This window comes from Natrix helvetica, assembly GCF_964273705.1.
Source record: "Natrix helvetica genome assembly, chromosome: 10".
Classification (NCBI taxonomy): Eukaryota; Metazoa; Chordata; class Lepidosauria; order Squamata; family Natricidae; genus Natrix; species Natrix helvetica.
In genome coordinates this window covers 17,750,273-17,769,879 of record NC_138561.1, presented here as the reverse complement: position 1 = coordinate 17,769,879, position 19,607 = coordinate 17,750,273, and the positions used below count along the sequence as shown (strand labels likewise).

Sequence of the window (19,607 nt, the reverse complement as noted above, 5' to 3'; positions counted from 1 at the left end):
CCTTGATGAGAATATGGAAGAAGCACCGGCCCAATTGGGATTATAAAATACCGCTTTGGTTGGATCTTGCAGACACCATGGGGATTATGAATATTAAGTCACTCGGGGGTTGTTTATATAAAGATGTGCTTATTGCTGATGGGGGCGAATGGAAGTTAAAAACTTTGGAACAGCTGTTGGAAGAAGGAATTACTTTAAATTGGTTACATTACATACAGCTTCAGAAGAGATGGGAAGAAGATCGCAGGGTCGGCTTTATGGATAAAGAAGTGGAACTGATTAAGCAGATAAAAGAGACTGGTCCAAAACAAGTTAAAAGAATATATAATGTACTGTTAGAAAGAGACTCAGAAAGTGAATTGGTTAAGGATTGTATGATTAAATGGGCTCAGAATTTTGGTGAAGTGGTTATGTTGGAAACGTGGGAAAAAATATGGGTTCAGAATGTTAAATTTACACAGTCACAGAATTTAAGGGAGAATTTTTATAAAATGTTTTACAGATGGTATTTAGATCCTAAAAAATTATCATGCATGTACCCAAATGTTCAACCAAAATGTTGGAGATGCGGGTGTCTAGATGCTACCTTTTTTCATGTATGGTGGACTTGCAACAAGGTTAAAGCTTTTTGGATAAAAATATGGTGGGTTATGCAGAATGTATTTAAGAAAAGAATACAATTCATTCCACAAATGTTTTTATTGGGTATAGTTAAGGATTTTACCAAAGGGGAAACAAAATTGGCCTTGTATATGGTTACAGCAGCTAGGTTGTTGATTGCGCAACATTGGAAAAAAGATTTTTTGCCAACAATTGATCAATGGATTCAGAAGGTGGCGGGGTTCGCTGAAATGGCAAAAATTTCAGCTTTCTTAAAAGCTCAGAAACAGGAGGATTACACACAGGAATGGGCAAAATGGATTGATTATATACAGAATAAATACCAGACTAGGAGTTATTATCTAGCCTTTAGGTAAGAATGTTTAGACCGATAGATGATCAGAGTAAATAGTATATGGGATGTTTGGAATTATTAGAGTGGTATACAGCGGAAGTCAGGGGGGTGGGTTTGTGCGGGAGGTGGGGGAGGGTTAGGGTGGAGGGTGGGGCAATATATATGTATGAATAAATCAGAAGATGGGACTAATGAAACATTGTTAGGCTAGGAGAAATTTATATTAAGAGTTATAGATGTTAAATTAGCTTAGAAAATGATCAATGTGTTATTATTAATTTAAGACTAATCTCTATAGTTTTTGTTGGGAGGAGAGGGGTTATGAGTAATCTATTTTAAGATGGGGGGTGGGGAGGGGGTAAAGTGTTTGGTATAATATTTGAATGTGAATTTTTGCGGGGGGGTATAGCATTTGTATGAGATTTATATTGTATGGAGGGGGGGGGGTGAAAAGGGGGAAAATTTGTTTGTACAAAACTCTTTTAATAAAAAAAAAAAAAAAAAAAAAACAATTGTGTTAGTAACTTAAGAACCGCAGTGATTCACTGCAGTCACTAAAATGGGGCAAAGCTAAATAACCATCTCGCTTAACAGAAATTTTGGGCTCTCTGTTGCAGTCATAAGTCGAGGACTGCCTGTATTCTGAAAGCATGGCAGATCTGTTTTATTCATGATTCATTAATGGGGGGTGGGGGCAGGTGCCTTCTTTGTTAACGTAATTATGCATATATATATATATATATATATATATATATATATATATATATATATATATATATATATATATATATATATATATATATATATATATATATATATATATATATATATATATATATATATATATATATATATATATATATATATATATATAGTAAATAAAATTCAAATGAAAGAAAACGACACAGTTAATTGTGATTCTTTTGAAAAATGAAATCTGTTCTTTCCTTGAACCTCATTGTAGCTTTTCTGCTTCCTTTTCAGTCGAAGAGGGTGAAACATCCGACTTTACGCTGAACTGGGACTCCACCGTAACCCAATCAGGTAAGCGCAATAAAATGCCCCACACAAAAATACATTTTGGTCTTTACTCTCAAACCTCACCAATCAAACGTGGTGACTTTGATTGGTTTCATATGGCTAATAAAACCCAAAGACTAATATCGTTCTATTCTCTGGGGGAGCAAGTGCGCTGTACCAAGTGATGACTCCCTCACCCAGAGCAGCTCCTACTGCTGTCGGTTCTTTTCTTTCTTTTCTTTTTTTTTTGCAATGGGCATCGTGGCACTTTCATTCTGGTGTAATTATACAATCACGGGTGTTAATGGGATTTCACCTTCTATTTAGTCAAGTGTGAATTTGAGGCTGTAATGTTTTGTGCTATCCCACTGCATTGGATTTTCCTTTCCTTTTCCTTTTCCTTTCCTTCCTTATCTTTCCATCCATTTCCTTCCCTTCCCTCCCCTTTCCCTATCTTTCCTTTCCTTCTTCCCCTCCCTTCCCTTCCTTTTCCTTTCCTCTTTCCTTTTCTTTCCTTCCTTATCTTCCCTTCCCTCCCCCTTCCCCTATCTTTCCTTTCTTTCCTTCTTCCCCTCCCTTCCCTTTTTATTCCCTTCCCTTTTCTTTTCCTCTTTCCTTTCCTTATCTTCCCTTCACTCCCCTTCCCCTATCTTTCCTTCTTCCCCTCCCTTCCCTTTTCCTTCCCTTCCCTTTTCCTTTCCTCTTTCCTTTCCTTATCTTCCCTTCCCTTCCCCTATCTTCCCTTTCCTTCTTCCCCTCCCTTCCCTTTTTCTTCCCTTCCCTTTTCCTCCCCTTTTCTTTTTCCTTTCCTTTCCTCTTCCCTTCCCTCCCCTCCCCCTTAAAATGGCTGGATCTCCAAACCACATTAAGCTATATTTATCTAAATTAAACCCAGTTAACTAGATTCCCATAACTAGCTAATCCATAATCCATTAAGTACAAAAGAAAAAAAAAACCCCTCTTGGTTGGTGATTCCAGTTTTGAATGCAAGAACGATGTGTGAGGGATTGCGAATTCAGAATATCCAGCCAAAGGATCTTCTGGTTTAAGCAGGCAGAAGTATTTTTTCCCCCAAAGGGGTCAACAGAGAAAGGCCAGGGGGATGAAGTTCATTCGGGCCAGGGCACGGAATGAATAAAAAGCGAAAGGTGGTTATTCCATCTTTAAATTGAAGTTCTACATCACTTGGCTGGTACTAATGCAAACGGGAAGATCATAAAGCAACGTAATGAAAATGCAACCAGGGGGAATCATAGGGCTGGTTTTGGTGACTGTTCATAGCCTTGGAAACATTCCTCACATAATATACTCGGTTGTGCATTATGGCTTTTTAATGGTTTCATTCTCCACCCTCCAGCTTCCCATCCTATTCGACTCAAAAGCCTCCTGTATGGTGTTATAAAATCAAATTATAAAATAATTAAATGGTATCCAACGAGGGGGGGGGGATGGAGAACAGCAAAGACATCCTTAACATGAAATAAGTTTTACAGTATTGTTTAGTTTTTCTATCCAGAACTTTTATTTTGAGTCTTTGCTGGCTGTGAAATGCACAGAGGTACTTCCGAACTGGGTGTCAGGCCTGCAGTCATATTCCTTTTAGAATCTTTGGCCTGCCACCCTCTCTCTTATTTTACTATGCTGTTTCATTAGGGGGGTAATTGGGAGGGGGAGTAGTAAGGAGTAGAATGTCTTGTTGTCAAAATAAAACATTCCTTTCTAGAAGCCCAAGCTCATCTTGGGTCTCTGCACCTTTTCACCTGACCGGAACTGGGTGGGTGGAAATGACAGCATGGCAGAGGAAGATTGGACCATGGGATGGACTTGTGGGTATGGGGGCAAGGTTTTGAACTTTCAACTGGGTGGAAACCCAGGAAGCTTTCAGATTCGGGTTCCCACAGTTTGTACCGATATGTCTCTCTTACTAAATTGGAACTTGATGAAAGCTATGCCTTGAACTCTGATTTAATTCTGGATGATATTTGGAGCACTGACACTGGGCATTCTCCAGAAACTCGTGTCTATCCCACCATAGCCAGGGATGAGCTGCTCCGGGTTTGCCTGATCCTCTAGTGAAGATTCTGCGTGGTTCGGTGAACCCCCAAATCCCACGCATGGCTGGGTGTCAGGTCCATTTTGGGGCATTGGATCTTCAGGCCTGCCATATTTAGTGCTGTGGGAAACTGGGAGGGGGGATGGTATGGAGCTGGGGAGAGATATAGTCAAAATAACATTCCTTTCTCCGAGAGTCAAGGCCACTCTGCCCTGCACCTGGAGGGGTGTGACTGGGAGGCATCTCCAGTGAGGATGGTGCATTGTTTGGATCATGTGATGGACATGTGGGTGCTGGGCAGGGACTTGAACTTTCATTTGGGTGAGGAAAACCTGGAAGCCTTCAGATTCGGGTTTTCCCAGATGTGCCAATACGACGTCTCTAATAAAATGGAAACTCCAGCCTCGAAGTCTTCTTTCGTTGGGGTGGGTGGGGGTGGGGAGTGTTACTTGGAACACAGACACAAGGATTCTCACAATCTCCATGATCCCCCATGCAGAGTTTAGAACTCCAACTATAAGGTAAAAGTAAAGGTTCCCCTCGCACATATGTGCTAGTTGTTCCCAACTCTATGTGACGGTGCTCATCTCCGTTTTAAAGCCGAAGAGCCAGCATTGTCCGAAGTCGTCTCTGTGGTCATGTGGTTGGCATGACTCAACACTGAAGGCGCATGGCATGGAGCGCGGTTACCTTCCCACCAAAGGTGGTCCCCTATTTTTTCTACTTCATTTTTTCATGCTTTCGAACTGCTAGGTTGGCAGAAGCTGGGACAAGTAACGGGAGCTCACTCTGTTACGCAGCGCTAGGGATTCAAACCACCGAACTGCTGACCTTTCTGATTGACAAGCTCAGCGTCTTAGCCACTGTGTCCCTTTAACTCCAACTATACCAAACTCCATTTTAAGAAACGAGATCATTTCGAACAATGATGAAAAAGGATTGCCCTTTTTTGGGGGGGGGTTACCTTTAAAAAACAACAACGAAAGCCCGTGTATTGAAAGACAAGAGACTTAAGCTTTGCTTTTCATCTCATGTTCCAAAAGCCCCCAGAGAGGACATTGTCTTTTACCTGTAAGAGATTACTTCCTCTGACTGGATTTGAGTTCATATCTGGGCAAACCCAACAGAAAACGGAATGCTTTTCTTTGGAACGGCTAAGCTGCTAGCTGAAGTGACAGGAAGTCTCCTGGGATTCAGGGTTGTGTTCCAGACTGGCATCCCGTGGCTGCCTCACCTTAAGGACATGGAGAACTCCAATAAAAATAAATAAAAATAAAATCCAGTCCTTTCAGAGGTGGCTATTTCCCAGGGCCCACAGCTGCATTCTATACGGTGGTGCTTTAAAGTGCAATTGCATCTGTCATGGAAACAGACTTGGCGTAAATCGATGTTAATGTCCCCGATGATGTGGCTATAGAGGTGTGCACCACCTGCTGTGGGAACAGAGCATCTCTTCCAAATGATTTGGTAGAGGAGAAGATGATAGAGGGAGGTAGAGGGGAGCAGTTCCTGAAACTCCAAACGCATTCATAAAAAAAAATTAAGAGAAAACAATGTCTTCCATCCTAATAACAGAAGGTCTTTAGATGAATTGATGGTGCCTTGGAAAAAATAGAAATATTTGTGCCCCAGCCAGATGCATGCGTATTCCATATCAAGATGTGTAATGTAAAACTAGCTGATAATCTGGTGTTGCCCGGGTATTTATTTATAGTGGGGAAGTGTCCAGACCAAACGTAATTTCTCATGTTGGATTTTCCCCCTTGCCAGAGGGAGCCCCCTTGTGGAAGTCTGTGAAGCCATTACCATGGCAACTCCACTGCGCTGCACAACAGAAGCCATTTTACGACAGTACAGTAGAAGCCATTTTAAGGCACAACAGCCTGTATCTTAACAGAATGCCCACCCAAAGCGTGTTAGGAGTGTCTTACCCCCACAGTATTTGTCTCCAGAGAGAAAGTCACCTGTGTACCAAGTTTGGTTGAAATTGCTCGAGGTGTTCCAGAGTTATGCTGGGACACACACAGACAGCCATTGATAGATAGATGATAGATAGATGATAGATAGATGATAGATAGATAGATAGATAGATAGATGATAGATAGATAGATAGATAGATAGATAGATAGATAGATAGATGATAGATAGATAGATAGATAGATTATTATTATTACAAAGGAGGGGAAAATATGTTGTCTAGATCAGTGTTTCTCAACCTTGGTGACTTTAAGACGTGGGGACTTCAACTCCCAGAAATCCCCAGCCAGCCATGCTGGCTGAGGAATTCTGGGAGTTGAAGTCCCCACGGCTTAAAGTCATCAAGGTTGAGGAACATTGGTGTAGACAGCCAAGGTAGACACTGGAAAAAAGAATGGATCGTCATGAGACATAAAGTTTTCCCTTCGTTGAATGAGTTTACTTTAGGAGTTCACTGTGGGATTTGCTCACTTCCGTTGCCTGCTTTGAATATTTCTCTGTAGATGAAGTCTGGAGGGAAATGGGCCTTCCTAGCATCAGATCTCTGGAAAATAGAGGCAATCGGGGAATGAGACATGAGACATCAACAAGAAAACGTCTTTAGTGGGTGAAAATCAATACTTATCCTTGCACAATTTCTTCTTACTCACAGCTAAGCTCTCTCTCTCTCTCTCTCTCTTTCTCTCTTTTAACAGTTTATTCATATATTTTCACATTACATGCATAGGGGCTTAACGAACATTACATTTACATTACATACATAGGGGCTTAACGAACAGTGCATTGCCTGGATCGTTGCCTTGAGTGTTTAGTCTCCATGGAAAAGGGGGATATAAATTGATCAAGTATATAATAATGAACAACAAGCGTTTTCCTGATGGAGAGAGAGAGACAGAGAGACAGAGACACGGAGAGAGAAAGAAAGACAGACAGACAGACAGACATGGAGAGAGAGAGAGACAGAAAGAGAGAGTGGGGGAGACAGAGACACACAGAGAGTGACGCAGAGAAAGAGGGGGGGAGAGAGAGACAGAGACATGGAGAGAGAGAGACACAGAGAGAAAGAGATGAGGAGGAGAGAGAGACAGAGACACGGAGAGGGAGACAGAGAGAAAGAGAGGGAGAGATACAGACAGAGAGAGACACAGAGAAAGAGGGAGAGAAACAGATGTGGAGAGAGAGACGCAGAAAGGGAGAGAGAGACAGAGACACAGAGAGACACAGAGAAAGAGAGGGAGAGAGAGACACACACACACACAGAGAGAGAGACAGAGAGACAGAGACATGGAGACACACACACACAGAGAGAGAGAGAGAGAGAAAGAGAGAGAGAAAGAGAGAGAGAGAAAGAGAGAGAGATGGGTTTCCCCAAAAAGGGAAAAAAAACTATGTGAACTAAATGAAGGTTAATTAGGAGACCTCCCAAATAGCTAATGCTTCATCAGCACCAGAACAGCATGTAAATAAATTTAATTTCTCTTTCCCCCATCAATTGAACTCTTCTCAAGTTTAATTATAACTGTGGCCTTTTTTCTTCTTCTCCCCAACATCTTTTCATTAGTGGAAGATGGTCGCTATTAGCTCTGAATGGGAAAACGGGTATTACGAGCAGTTGTTTCTCCTTACCTTGGCTGGGTCTCCTCGGAGAACGGGAAAACTCCAGGAACTTTACTTCGTAGAGCAGAGGCCCAATTAAAGATCTTTGGATGAAATATGAGCAGCACCCAGGCAAATAAAAACACCACTAATGAAAATTCTGGCGAGATCCCCGTTAATTGTTTCAAGTATTTCCCTTCTGGGTCTCTGTGTGTTTTTCAGCGTTGCTCAGTTAACACTTGGCTGCCTTCAAGGTCTTCATCCAGCTAATGGGAGGGTCTAAACTTGAACTGGTGCGCCTAGATCCTGTCGAACTACAACTCCCATCATGGCCAGTGATGAGGGATGCTGGGAGTTAGCCAGATCTAATGCCAAACCCTTTGCATTATAGTGAATAAGTGATGTGCTTTCTGTTCAGCCTTGAAGACCTTCGCCCAGTTAATGGATGGGTCTAACCTAGGACTGGTCCACCCAGTTCTTGCTGAACTACAACTCCCAGAAGGGCTAGCCCAGCAGGGCCAGTGATGAGGAATGTTGGGGATTGTAGTTTAGCCAGGTCTAACAGAGAACCCTGTACGATGGCGATGAAGTGGTGGGTTTTCTGCACACTGGGAGATGAAAGAAGAAGGAACTGTAACTTTAGAGACAAAAGAAAACCTGCAATTATAAATTTATAGATCTATGCTTAGGGAAATTTGTTCCCCACCCCAACTTTGTGGCAGTCGCAAGGCAGGTTTATTTTAATTTCAAAAGGACTGAAGTGACCAGATTCTAATGCAATGGTAAGCTGTAACCGGGAGCTTTATGCTAGATGGGAGCAAGCAAATCGCCTTCCCATAATAGTTTAGAGGCGAGCAACTTTTGATGAGCGGAGGCTGAAGTTCCAGCTCATCTTTTTGTAGGAAACAGCAGGAAACCCTGTGATGATGTAACGAGGTCAATGACACGGCAGGACTGTGTTTGCTCCAGTTCTGGTGTGTTTAACTGGGACGGGTGCGGGAAAGGCAAATTACTTAGTGGGTGGGTGGATGGATGGATAGATGAATGGATAGATAGATAGATGATACATACTGTAGATAGATAGATAAGATAGATAGACAGATAGATAAATGATAGATACTCTCTCTCTCTCTCTCTCTCTCTCTCTCTCTCTCTCTCTCTCTCTCTGTGTGTGTGTGTGTGTGTGTGTGTGTGTGTGTGTGTGTATTCGGGTCTCTTCTCGTGTAAGATTGAGATTGTCTTGGCAATGTTTCAGCTGCCTCCTTCCTAGGGCTGAGAGAGAGTGACTGGCCCAAGGTCATACACTGGCTGTTGGCCAGAGGCAATACTAGAACTCACAATGCCTGGTTTCTAGCCTGATACCTTAATCACTACACTAAACTGGCTACATGCTTTCAAAACCCCAATCTGCAGGCAAACCAAGGCTAAGTGTGTTGAGTGAGTCTTAATAAGATACTACTGGTACAATCATGGAGATACCCTTCTTTCCTTCCTTCCTTCCTTCCTTCCTTCCTTCCTTCCTTCCTTCCTTCCTTCCTTCCTTCCTTCCTCCCTCCCTCCCTCCCTCCCTCCCTCCCTCCCTTCCTTATTTTTCCTTCCTTCTTCCTTCTCTCCCTTGTTTAATTTTTCCTTCCTTCCTTCCTTCCTTCCTTCCTTCCTTCCTTCCTTCCTTCCTTCCTTCCTTCCTTCCTCCCTCCCTCCCTCCCTCCCTCCCTCCCTTCCCAAGTGGAACTGCGTCTCCTGCCCAAAATCTTCCCCCTCTTCAATTTACAAAAACTGAACATTACGGGTGCGAATTCTGCTGGGTGTGTGTTTTAAAATTAATAATAATAATAATAATATAGGTCTCTCAAATAGGAATTGGTGGGATTTGTATGCATCTTTGCATCGCTTCACAGATGTTCATAAAAGTCTTGGCTCAACTTCAAGGTAACAAATTAAACATAAATTGACCCCCGATGAGGGACTGAGAGTTAAGTTTAATACATCCTTGCAATTTTCAGTTGCCTTCAATACCTCTGTCTGTGACATACATAATTCCTTCATAACAAGTGCTTTTCCAGAAGATGTATACTGCTGACAGTTAATATAGAATTATTGCCCCTGAATGCATTTCTGTAATTACTTCCCAGATCTGTCTTTGTGTTTAGAAGGCATTTCACTTTAGTAATATAAGTGTTTAGGGAGAAGAGAAGTAATAATTGCAAGCAGGATCTCCTCCTCTCTTTTTTTTTTTTTTGGCCTCCTCCTTCTTTCTTCCCGAATATATATATTTAATAAAAGCTAATGCTTTTAAAGTTGCTTACAGTGGATGCGAAATTTACTTGATGCCTATATATCCCAATGATTTTTGTGTGGTAATATCTTTGCGAAAAGGGAAAAGGTAGCAATAAAGATAACAACAGAACACTGCTTTCTAATTCTGAAGCAATAAAGGAAAGGAAAAGAAACAGCTGATTAAAAATGACATGTTACCGGTGGTGAAAATAAAGAAATTTAATATGAAGATTCCTGTAGGAGTTTTTGGCAGTAATGGAAAATAAAGTGACTCACGGTTTGAGTGACATGTAAAAATTAGCAAGCTTTAATGAGGCTTTCTACTTGTTAAACTAAGTATTCTTGGAACCAGAAAACAGCAGAATTGAAAGGAAGAATAGATGTCAGGAGAAAAGGAGTGCAGATACAATCTAATTGAAAGAAAATATAGAGAATAGAAAGGAATAACAGAGTTGGAAGGGACCTTGGAGGTCTTCTAGTCCAACCCTCTGCTCAGGCAGGACGCCGTATGCCACTTCAGACAAATGACTGTCCAATCTCTTCTTAAAAACCAGTGTTGGAGCACTCAAAACATCTGGAGGCAAGTTGTTCCACTGATGAATTGTTCTAACTGTTAGGAAATTTCTCTAAATAACTGTTTCTCTAATAACTGTTGGGAAATTAGTTTCTAGGTTGCTTCTCTCCTTGATTAGTTTCCATCCATCGCTTCTTGTCCTTTCAATATTTATAGTTGGTATTCATGTTTGAGCAGATCTATCTGATCAAGACAACATTCTCCATTCCTTCCTTTCTTCTTTTCTCCCATCTGCTGTCTGGCATCACACAAAATGACAGCTTGGAGAGGTTAGAATGGCCATGGCTCTGGGAGGTCACAAGAAGGTAACAATATACAATTTTCCACGGTTCGAGTGCAGCCTTATCCCACTGTTCTTCATTACAAGACTACAGCGAGATCAATTTTATTAACTTGTAAGTCTTAGGAAGCCAACGCCATTAACTAGACGGTGCACCATTTAAAAAAAATGTATGTGTGTATTACGGCTTGCTTCCCCCCCCCCCCATTACTGTTGTTGAGAAAGAGGAATAAAAATTGTGTTTGATGTCTGAAACATTAAGAGTCATTTTGTTCTGTAATGTTGTGTAGGACACATTCATTGTCACGTGTAGGGAATGAATATCCCTAACACAGGTATATATATATTCGTTGTGGTTTGGATAACTTCGTTTTTTAAAAAAAATATTTTTATTATTTACATACAACAGAGTGTAACCGTCCTTGCATTTCATCCACTTTAGAAACCAAAGTGAAAGACAAATAACACATAACACTACTTACAGATTCTAGTCTTATGCAATTGTTTTTGACCAACGTATTCATTCTAATACAAATATAATATCTCATTTGAGGTCTACTTAGCCTAATATTTCGTGTTTCGACTCCCGCCTCATGTTTCCAGCCATTGACAAAATCTATTCCATGTGTCATAATATTCTGACTCTCCTTTTATTTCTAACATTAGTCTATCCATCTCTGCGCATGTTAATATCTTCCTTATGATCTTCTTTTCTGAAGGGTTCTTTTTTCACTTTTCCATTGTTGTGTATACACCATTCTCGCTGCTGTTAGGATGTTTTAACCCCTCATAATTTGGAAGAAAAACAGGGATTTGGATATTACATTGAATATTAGGGTGCAATAAACTGAACAGCTGGCATTTGTCAATGGCATCCAAGATTAAAGGAACAGAATGCCATTCCCTTAAATAAGAGTATTATAAGGATTAAAGATGCTTGGGTAAATAATTGCTATTAATTATAGTAGCCAATTTAACTGTTTAGCCTGGATTTGCAATAGATGGCAACTTTTTTTAAGGTTTTTTTTTTTAATGCTCTCAATATTTGCAACCTCTCACTTTTTTTTGCCCAAATGATGGTTTTAATTCAGGGAAAAATAACTTGTATGTGGTCACTGCTACCACCATCCTGAAAAAGGGGTGTGAAGTGACCTCCCTCCCTCTTATATGCTGTCCATCTCGGCCTAGAAGTGATTCTGGAATAGACATTTGGATCAGTGTAACTCAGTGTTTAAAATAAAGTTAAAATCAAATAAGCCAGTGGAAAAAAAACACACTTTGTTGACTGAAGTTTTAGAAATAAATAATAAAAAGAGGAACCCTCCCGGGTCTCTTGTCTGTATTCCATTAGCACCTAAGAGAGATGTGGTTGGCAGTTCTTGCTTTAAATTAATTTTATATACTTGATCGTATTTTATGGATTTTAACCTTATAAAACTAGTCGAGTTGGCATCCAGATTTATGGACTGTTGGCTGTGTCAGACCTGCTGGCTTTAAGAAGATAGAATCTGCATTAATCTCTCTTGATTTGCATTGGGGAACCTAAGTAAGCTTTGGAAGTGCATTCAGTACATTTGACAAAATGAGATTGGTAATTAGTATACAGAGGAAGGGGAAAAAAACCTGAGTTTTATTATTACGATAAGATAACACAGAGCTGTTCTGACCCAGGCTTCCTTAGAAAGCGAAAGCAAAGTCTTAGTCCCAACAAAACCTCTTTTATTTACATGACTGTGAATTCCTTTCATTCACAGTCAGCAAGGATTTAGCAAACAGCCTTTCAGAGGAATGTTTATCCACACGCATCTTATCTCGTTTAGAGGGCTGCCAGATAACTAGTTTCCAAACACAGGGAAAAGCAAACGCAACTTTCCGGACCAAATGAACGAATTGTTTCCTGCAAAAGCCCACTCCCCATTCGTTCCTCTTTTGTTTCCTCTGGGAGGGGCCAGTCACCTCCAAGGTGTGGTTTTACTCTTAAGTCGACCCTGCTTTCTTAGTTGTTCTTGTCTTCTGGCAGCTCTGTGCATGCGCACGCTGGGAACAGGCTCCATCTGTTCTTCTGCCTCACTGCTGCCTAGCTCCCTCTCTGCCTCTGACGCAGAGTCCTTGTCTGAGCTTTCCTCAGCCCCCAGGACTGGCCCATGTTCCTCCCCAGCCTCCTCACTGACCGATTCTGCTGCCAGCTCTGCAGGCCTCTGGTGGGCCACAACAAGAGCCATTGAACCCCTGATCTTCTTTCTTTAATTTGATTGAAGTCACAGAGCAGACTGTGAAAGGACACACACAGTTTTGATAGTGCCTTCAAAAATCAGACTTTTATTTTAATTTAAAAGCTTGCTATCTGCACGAAGCTTGGTGGCAAGAGATGTGATTTCCTGCATCTGGAAACTGCACTGTTGATTTAAGCCCGGTGGCATCTTTTGATACATTAAAAGTCTCTACAAATGATTTTTAATATTTCCCTTTTCGGCGGAAGGGTATTAACATGCTGTGAGACCTGGCAGGGGGCTTTAAATTTTGTTTTGTTTTGTTTTGTTCTAGCTTGACCAGAAAGGGACAATTTGAGAAATTTTTGATTTCTAGTGCTGATATTAAACAACCTCGGTAAAAAGATGTAGCCCTGGGTTTTTGACATTTTCCAGAAATAAGCTGCATTTCTTGGCTGCTCTCCTGTTTTTGAGTGCTCAACAATGCTAATTGTCTTTCCAGTCTCGAGTATGGGAACAATTAGTTCATGTGTTCAATTTTTAATTTTATTAAAGAATGATAAACTGCCAGCTTGCTCATTGATAACTTGGAAATGGTTCCTTAACTTCCTCCTGGGTGCCCTGTGAGTTAAAGACTGTATGCAATTTTTGGCTAATAAAATTACAGGTTTCTTGTCCAGGCTGGAACATTTCTATGCAGAAGGTCTGCTCCTTTCCTTGATATCTGTTGTTTGGCAGAGAGTAAAAGGGAATGAATGAATGAAAGACAAGGCAAAAAGAGAGGAATAGCAGAGAATGAATGAGCATCTCACCATAACATAGGCCTAAGATAGATAGATAGATAGATAGATAGATAGATAGATAGATAGATAGATAGATAGATGATAGATAGATAGATAGATAGATAGATATTGTAGATAGAGATAGATAGATAGATGGATAGATGGATAGATAGATAGATAGATAGATTGATTGATTGATTGATAGATATGGTAGAAACGGTAGAAACGGTAGATATGATAGATACGGTAGATCAATAGATAGGTAGGTAGGTAGGTAGGTAGGTAGGTAGGTGGGTGGATGGATGGATAGATAGATAGATAGATAGATAGATAGATAGATAGATAGATAGATAAATAGATATTGTAGATAGATAGATAGATAGATAGATAGATAGATAGATAGATAGATAGATAGATGATAGATAGATAGACAGACAGACAGATAGATAGATATTGTAGATAGATAGATAGAAAGACAGAAAGAAAGAGGGAGGGAGGAGGTGTATAAGACAGGAAGATAGGTAGATAAAAAGATGACAGGATGCTGGATAGATCAATTGATAGATCAATCAATCAATCAATATATAAACAGGCAGGCAGGCAGGCAGGCAGAGACAGATAGACAGGTATACAGTCAGGCAGACAGACAGAGGCAGGCAGGCAGGCAGTTGGACAGATAGAAAAATAAATTGATAGATAGGTGGATAGAGTGAAATATCTTGCCAGGTTGAATTTGAGTCTGTCATTGGGACCAGAGGTTTACTCTTCCGAGCTTTCGGGCTGATGCTGGAGCCCATCTTCAGTGAACTTCGGGGCTCCAGCATGAATCATTCATGAAATATCTTCCTTTCTTCCATCTCTATGTTTGTTCTCCGAATGTTCAAGAAGTTGTACATAGATTGACCCCTAATTTTATCCCTGTCTGCAACAGCCCTTTGGGTTCAACAAGAGGGCCTGGCCCAAAGCCACCCTGTGAGCTTTCATGGTTGTTGGTGGATTTGAAACCAGTCAACATCTCAACTGGTACACTATCCAGTGACTAACAAGCCAACACGCGGTCTCCTCTCTGACTATTATCCCTCCTAACTAGCATTTACTTATCTGGTTGTGCCCTTCGCTATATGGAATTGCCCTAAAATAACCATTTTCATCGCCAGACCTTCAACTCCGGTGAAATCAACAGGACTTCGCTTTCAAGTCACTCGGTTTGCCTCTTTCCTTTGGAAATGTGGAGCGATCCAAACGTAAAGGTGACTTTCCTTTTTTTGTTGTTGGCAGGAGGTTTCGGAAGAGAGTTAGAGAATGATAAAAGAGAGATCCGGGCGTTGGAGGAGCGGAACAGTATTACCAGCCAGGAAGAACGAAACGAGGAAGATGAAGATATGGAGGACGAATCAATTTACACCTGCGATAACTGCCAGCAGGACTTCGACTCTTTGGCAGACCTGACCGAACACCGCGCTCACAACTGTCCAGGAGGTAATGTTAAACTCGCTTTACAACTCTGACAGGTGGTTAGCTGAGTAATTGGACATAGCAACAGCTTGAGGCCTCGAGTGAGATTAAAGAATTAATAATGTAATTTTACTGTTAATGTAATTCTGTGGCGGTGCCTTGGGTAGGCTTTGTTCACTTCTCTTCAATAAAATTAAAATTAAGGAAGCAACTTAGCTTTTCCAGTTGCAGATCTGACGGTAATAAGTTGAGATGATGATGATTATTATAGGGTTTTTTTTTTAAAGGCGGGCAACCAGTGATAGAGGGGGTTGCTTGAGCCTTTTTATACCCAATCCAGTTTTGATAGTTTTTTTGGGAGCAAAGTCTCCCAACGTTTCTCTCTTCTTTGCCATGATTTTGCAATTCTCATGCTGACCAGGAAATGCTAAAAACTGGACCAAGGACCCTTCTGTAGAGAATAGGCACTCAGCTCTTGATCTGGAGGATTTGTCAAGCTCTGAAGAAATTGAGAGAGTCAGGCAGTTCAAATGAGTATAAAGATTTATTGCCAGCTTGAGCTTTCTACAAGAATCTGGCCAACCGTGCTTATTTCGGGGTGTGTGTGTGTCAAAAGAAAATAAGACCCTGTCTTATTTTCGGGGAAACACAGCAGTCATATAAGGCTTTAAGAATTCTGGGGTAGAACTTGCACCCTAAAAACTTAAACCCACCTCCCTCCAGTCTAGTTTCCAACGGGGTTTGCCTTTGACGTTCCACTCCCGCGTGGGGTGAGAACGCAGAGCCGTTGAGTTTGCTTGGTGAGTCATTGTCCTCTTTCTTGTTTTTGAAGCACTTCGGGTTCTTGTGCGGGAGCAAATCAATAAGTTATATATTCAGGTTGATAATGTTGCAACTGCAGCTAATACAATATAACTAATGACTTCCGTAGGGATGGCGAAGTCTAGTTGACCCTGCAGTTTGGGATCAGGGCAGGATTGTAGGCGATGACTTCAAAGCCAAGGATGGACCATCTCTTTCAGTTGCAGTCCCTTAGAAATTCATTAGAGTGTATGGAAGTTGCCATGTGGTGTGGGAAGTTATTCTTCTGCCTGGGCATGAAGTTAACCGCCATTTTCACCTGCTCTTTATGGCTCAAATCAAAAACCTTGAGGTCTTCATTCCCCTTTAGTTGATTCTGTTTCATTTCTGATGCCCAGAACCAATTGGCTGGATTGCTTACTTTTAATTTTATGAGCTTTAAACCTATAAACCCTTAAAAGGGGAGGCGAAGGGTAGGAAGGGTAGGAAGAAGACCTTTGTCGTTGACATCTTCATCCTCAGAAAAGGACTTGAGATCTTGTGCTGTGTAATTGGAGCATCTGCAAGTTTTGTGGGAATTGATTCTGGAGGGACGTCTCCACTACCACATTCTAAATGATAGGTTGAAAGGGAGCAAAATTGATCAGAAACTTAAGGTATGATCATATTGAACATATTGAGCGAAAGCATTCTGATCTAAAACTTCTCTTTGATGCAGTTCTTCCCTACATAATGATAAAAATTGGGGAAGCCCATTCCATTCCCAATTTTCTACTTGGCAAATGGAACAGCTAAAATATTTCTTGAACAAATTATCCCCTCTCTTCTCCTCTCTCCTCTCTCTCTTCTCCTCTCCTCTCTCCTCTCTCTCCTCTCCTCTCTTGCCTCCCTTCTCCTCTCTCTCTTCTCCTCTCCTCTCCCCTCCCTTCTGCTTTCCCTCCTCCCTCTCTCTCCACCTTTCCCTCCTCCCCTTTCCTTCCTTCTCCCTCTCTTCCCTTCTCTTCTCCCTGTACTCTCCTCTCCCCTCCCCTCTCCTCTTCCAATGCTAATTCTGTATATGTTGCTTAATGCTAGATAGTGTTTCATGCCTTTGGCACATGCCAGTTAAAAATAGGAGCTGTTTTATATGTTTTCCTCCAGAGATGGGTGGGTGGGTGGGTAGGGGGACAGGTATGGAGTCCTTTTAATTCCTAAAGTGCAGAAGGACTCGTGTGCTCTTGACTGGATAGTATTTCTTGAGTCACTTCTTCCTTCCATATCTTTTATTTCTCACCCAGAGGGAGAAGGTGGCAACTCATAAATTTCTTGCCTCTCTGGTTTCTGAGTCTTGACAGTGGAGGATCTGTGGCACATTAGCACATCAATGAACTGGATGCAATGAGGTTACAAGAGGGGTCCCCGAGCATTTCATGAGATCGTCTTCTGTTGCCGTGCAACTTACAGGTTGCCTATTTCAAACCAAGTTAGCAGTAGGAAAGCTTAAAGAGGATGGCCATTTCCAAAGACCTGCATGCTGAATTCAAGGTATTTTTTTTTGGCTGTTGCTATTGTTTGCTGTAACCTGTTGCATTGCACAGGTATGTTTTTAAATTACAGTAAGTGTGTTGTTAGGGGGACGTGGTGGCTCAGTGCCTAAGACGCTGAGGTTGCCGACCAGAAAGGTCGACAGTTCGGCGGTTCGAATCCCTAGCGCCACATAATGGAGTGAGCTCCCGTTACTTCTCCCAGCTTCTGCCAACCTAGCAGTTCGAAAGCATGTAAAATGCAAGTAGAAAAATAGGAACCACCTTTGGTGGGAAGGGAACAGCGCTCCGTGCACCTTCGGCGTTTAGTCATGCTGGCCACAGGACCATGGAGACGTCTTCAGACAGTGGTGGCTCTTCAGCTTTGAAACAGAGATGAGCAGTGCCCCCTAGAGTCTGGAACGACTAGCACATATGAATCTTTACCTTATTGTTTGCTGTAACCTATTGCATTGCATAGGTATGTTTTTAAATTATAGTAAGCATGTTGGTGCAGTGTTAAATCTTCCTCCGTGTTCTTTCCTGCACGATTCTTGCTCGATGATTTTCGGGCTCTCATTGGGACCCCAAAATCATTAGAACTTGATTTTAGAGGTGCTATGAAAGCATGGAAAGCCCCCAGACTGGATGATCACAAACCATTGCAAAGAACCTCTGAACATTTGAGCCCTAGATTTGTGTCTGTGATTGCTGATCAGGGCAAAGTTAGATAATAATAATAATAATATTTAATGCTTCTAGACCGCCCCCTCTCCCGCAAGGGACTCGGGGCGGTGTACAGTTCATACAAAATATAACAGGATACAATAAAATTAAATTAAATATGTACAGTTGACAATTGACATGGAGGAGGTTAAAATGTAGTTAAAAGAACTGTACAAAGCAGATATAAAATAAATTCAAACCCCTAAAAACAAATACAGTAAATTAAAAAGCCCCTAAAATAACCAGATATAATACATTTGCCAGGAGGGACAGTTGAATTATGCCAGGCCTGCTAATTGGAACAGGTGGGTCTTCAGTTTTTGCCGGAAGGAGCGGAGGTCAGAAGTGGTTCTAATGTCGGGGGGGGGGAGGTCATTCCAGAGGGTTGGGCCCATCACAGAGAAGGCCCTACTCCTCGGTGTCGCCCGCTGGCATTGCCTAGTGAAGATATTCTCCCCTCCACCCCTGTTCATCCCAGCCAACCACCCCGTGGGAAAGATTAGGGGCTGAAAAATTGACCCGGTGAGATCCAAGATGGAGAGGAAATTTGAAACCTGGTTTTGCATCCCCATTTCCACCCCACTGCAGGGGAAGGATACTGCAAAATCCCCATTCCCACATCGCAACACATTCATGGTTGGCCTTAGCTTCCATTAAATGTCTAAGTTGTGAAGCCTCTTCCAGTTGGCATTCTCAAGGGTGGTGTGCTCTCTGAGCTTGCTTGTTTTCTCGCAGGCATTTCATTACCCAACTAAGTAACATCATCAATGCTAGAAGGGAATTGGGGTTTGCACAGAGGAGGAGGAGGAGGACTGTGGAGTCCTTGATACTCTCTGAGCTTGGTTGTTTTCTCACAGACGTTTCATTACCCAACTAGGTAACATCATCAATGCTAGAAGGGAATTGGGTTTGCAGAGAGGAGGAAGAGGATGATGATGGTGATGACAACTGTGGAGTCCTTGGTGGTCTCTGAGCTTCGTTGTTTTCTTGCAGATGTTTCATGACCCAAACTAGGTAACATCATCAGTGTAGAAGAGAGGGGATTTGCAGAGAGGAGGAGGGGGGAGGAGGAGGACGACAACAACAACTGTGGAGTCCTTGGTGTTCTCTGAACGTGGTTGATTTCTTGCAGATGTTTCATTACCAAACAAGGTAACATCATCAGTGCTAGAAAGCATTGGGCTTTGCTCAGAAAGCACCACATTGTGGGCTACAAATGTTCTCTTCTGTCATTGTCCCCCAATGTGCCAGGATTGCCGTCCCCCAAATCCCCAAACCTGAAGGTCAGGGAGAGATATTTCTGAGCTACCAGACTCTGGCCCTCATCCTACTGGGTGTCCTGGGCCCCCAAAATGGGCTCTGTGTCATGCGAAGCAACACTTCCTTTGTTTGTCTCCTT

General features: G+C 41.8%; 1 protein-coding gene across 2 annotated transcripts in view; it reads left to right on the top strand.

The window, feature by feature from the left end:
* The window catches only part of ZNF423 (zinc finger protein 423), a 214,364-nt gene that overhangs the window by 38,009 nt on the left and 156,748 nt on the right, over positions 1-19,607 (top strand). For both annotated transcript variants that reach the window (XM_081963563.1, XM_081963564.1), the window contains exons 2-3: positions 1,940-1,999; positions 15,003-15,203. In XM_081963563.1, the coding sequence (XP_081819689.1) occupies positions 1,940-1,999; positions 15,003-15,203 (261 nt within the window). The remainder of the gene's footprint in view (positions 1-1,939; positions 2,000-15,002; positions 15,204-19,607) is intronic.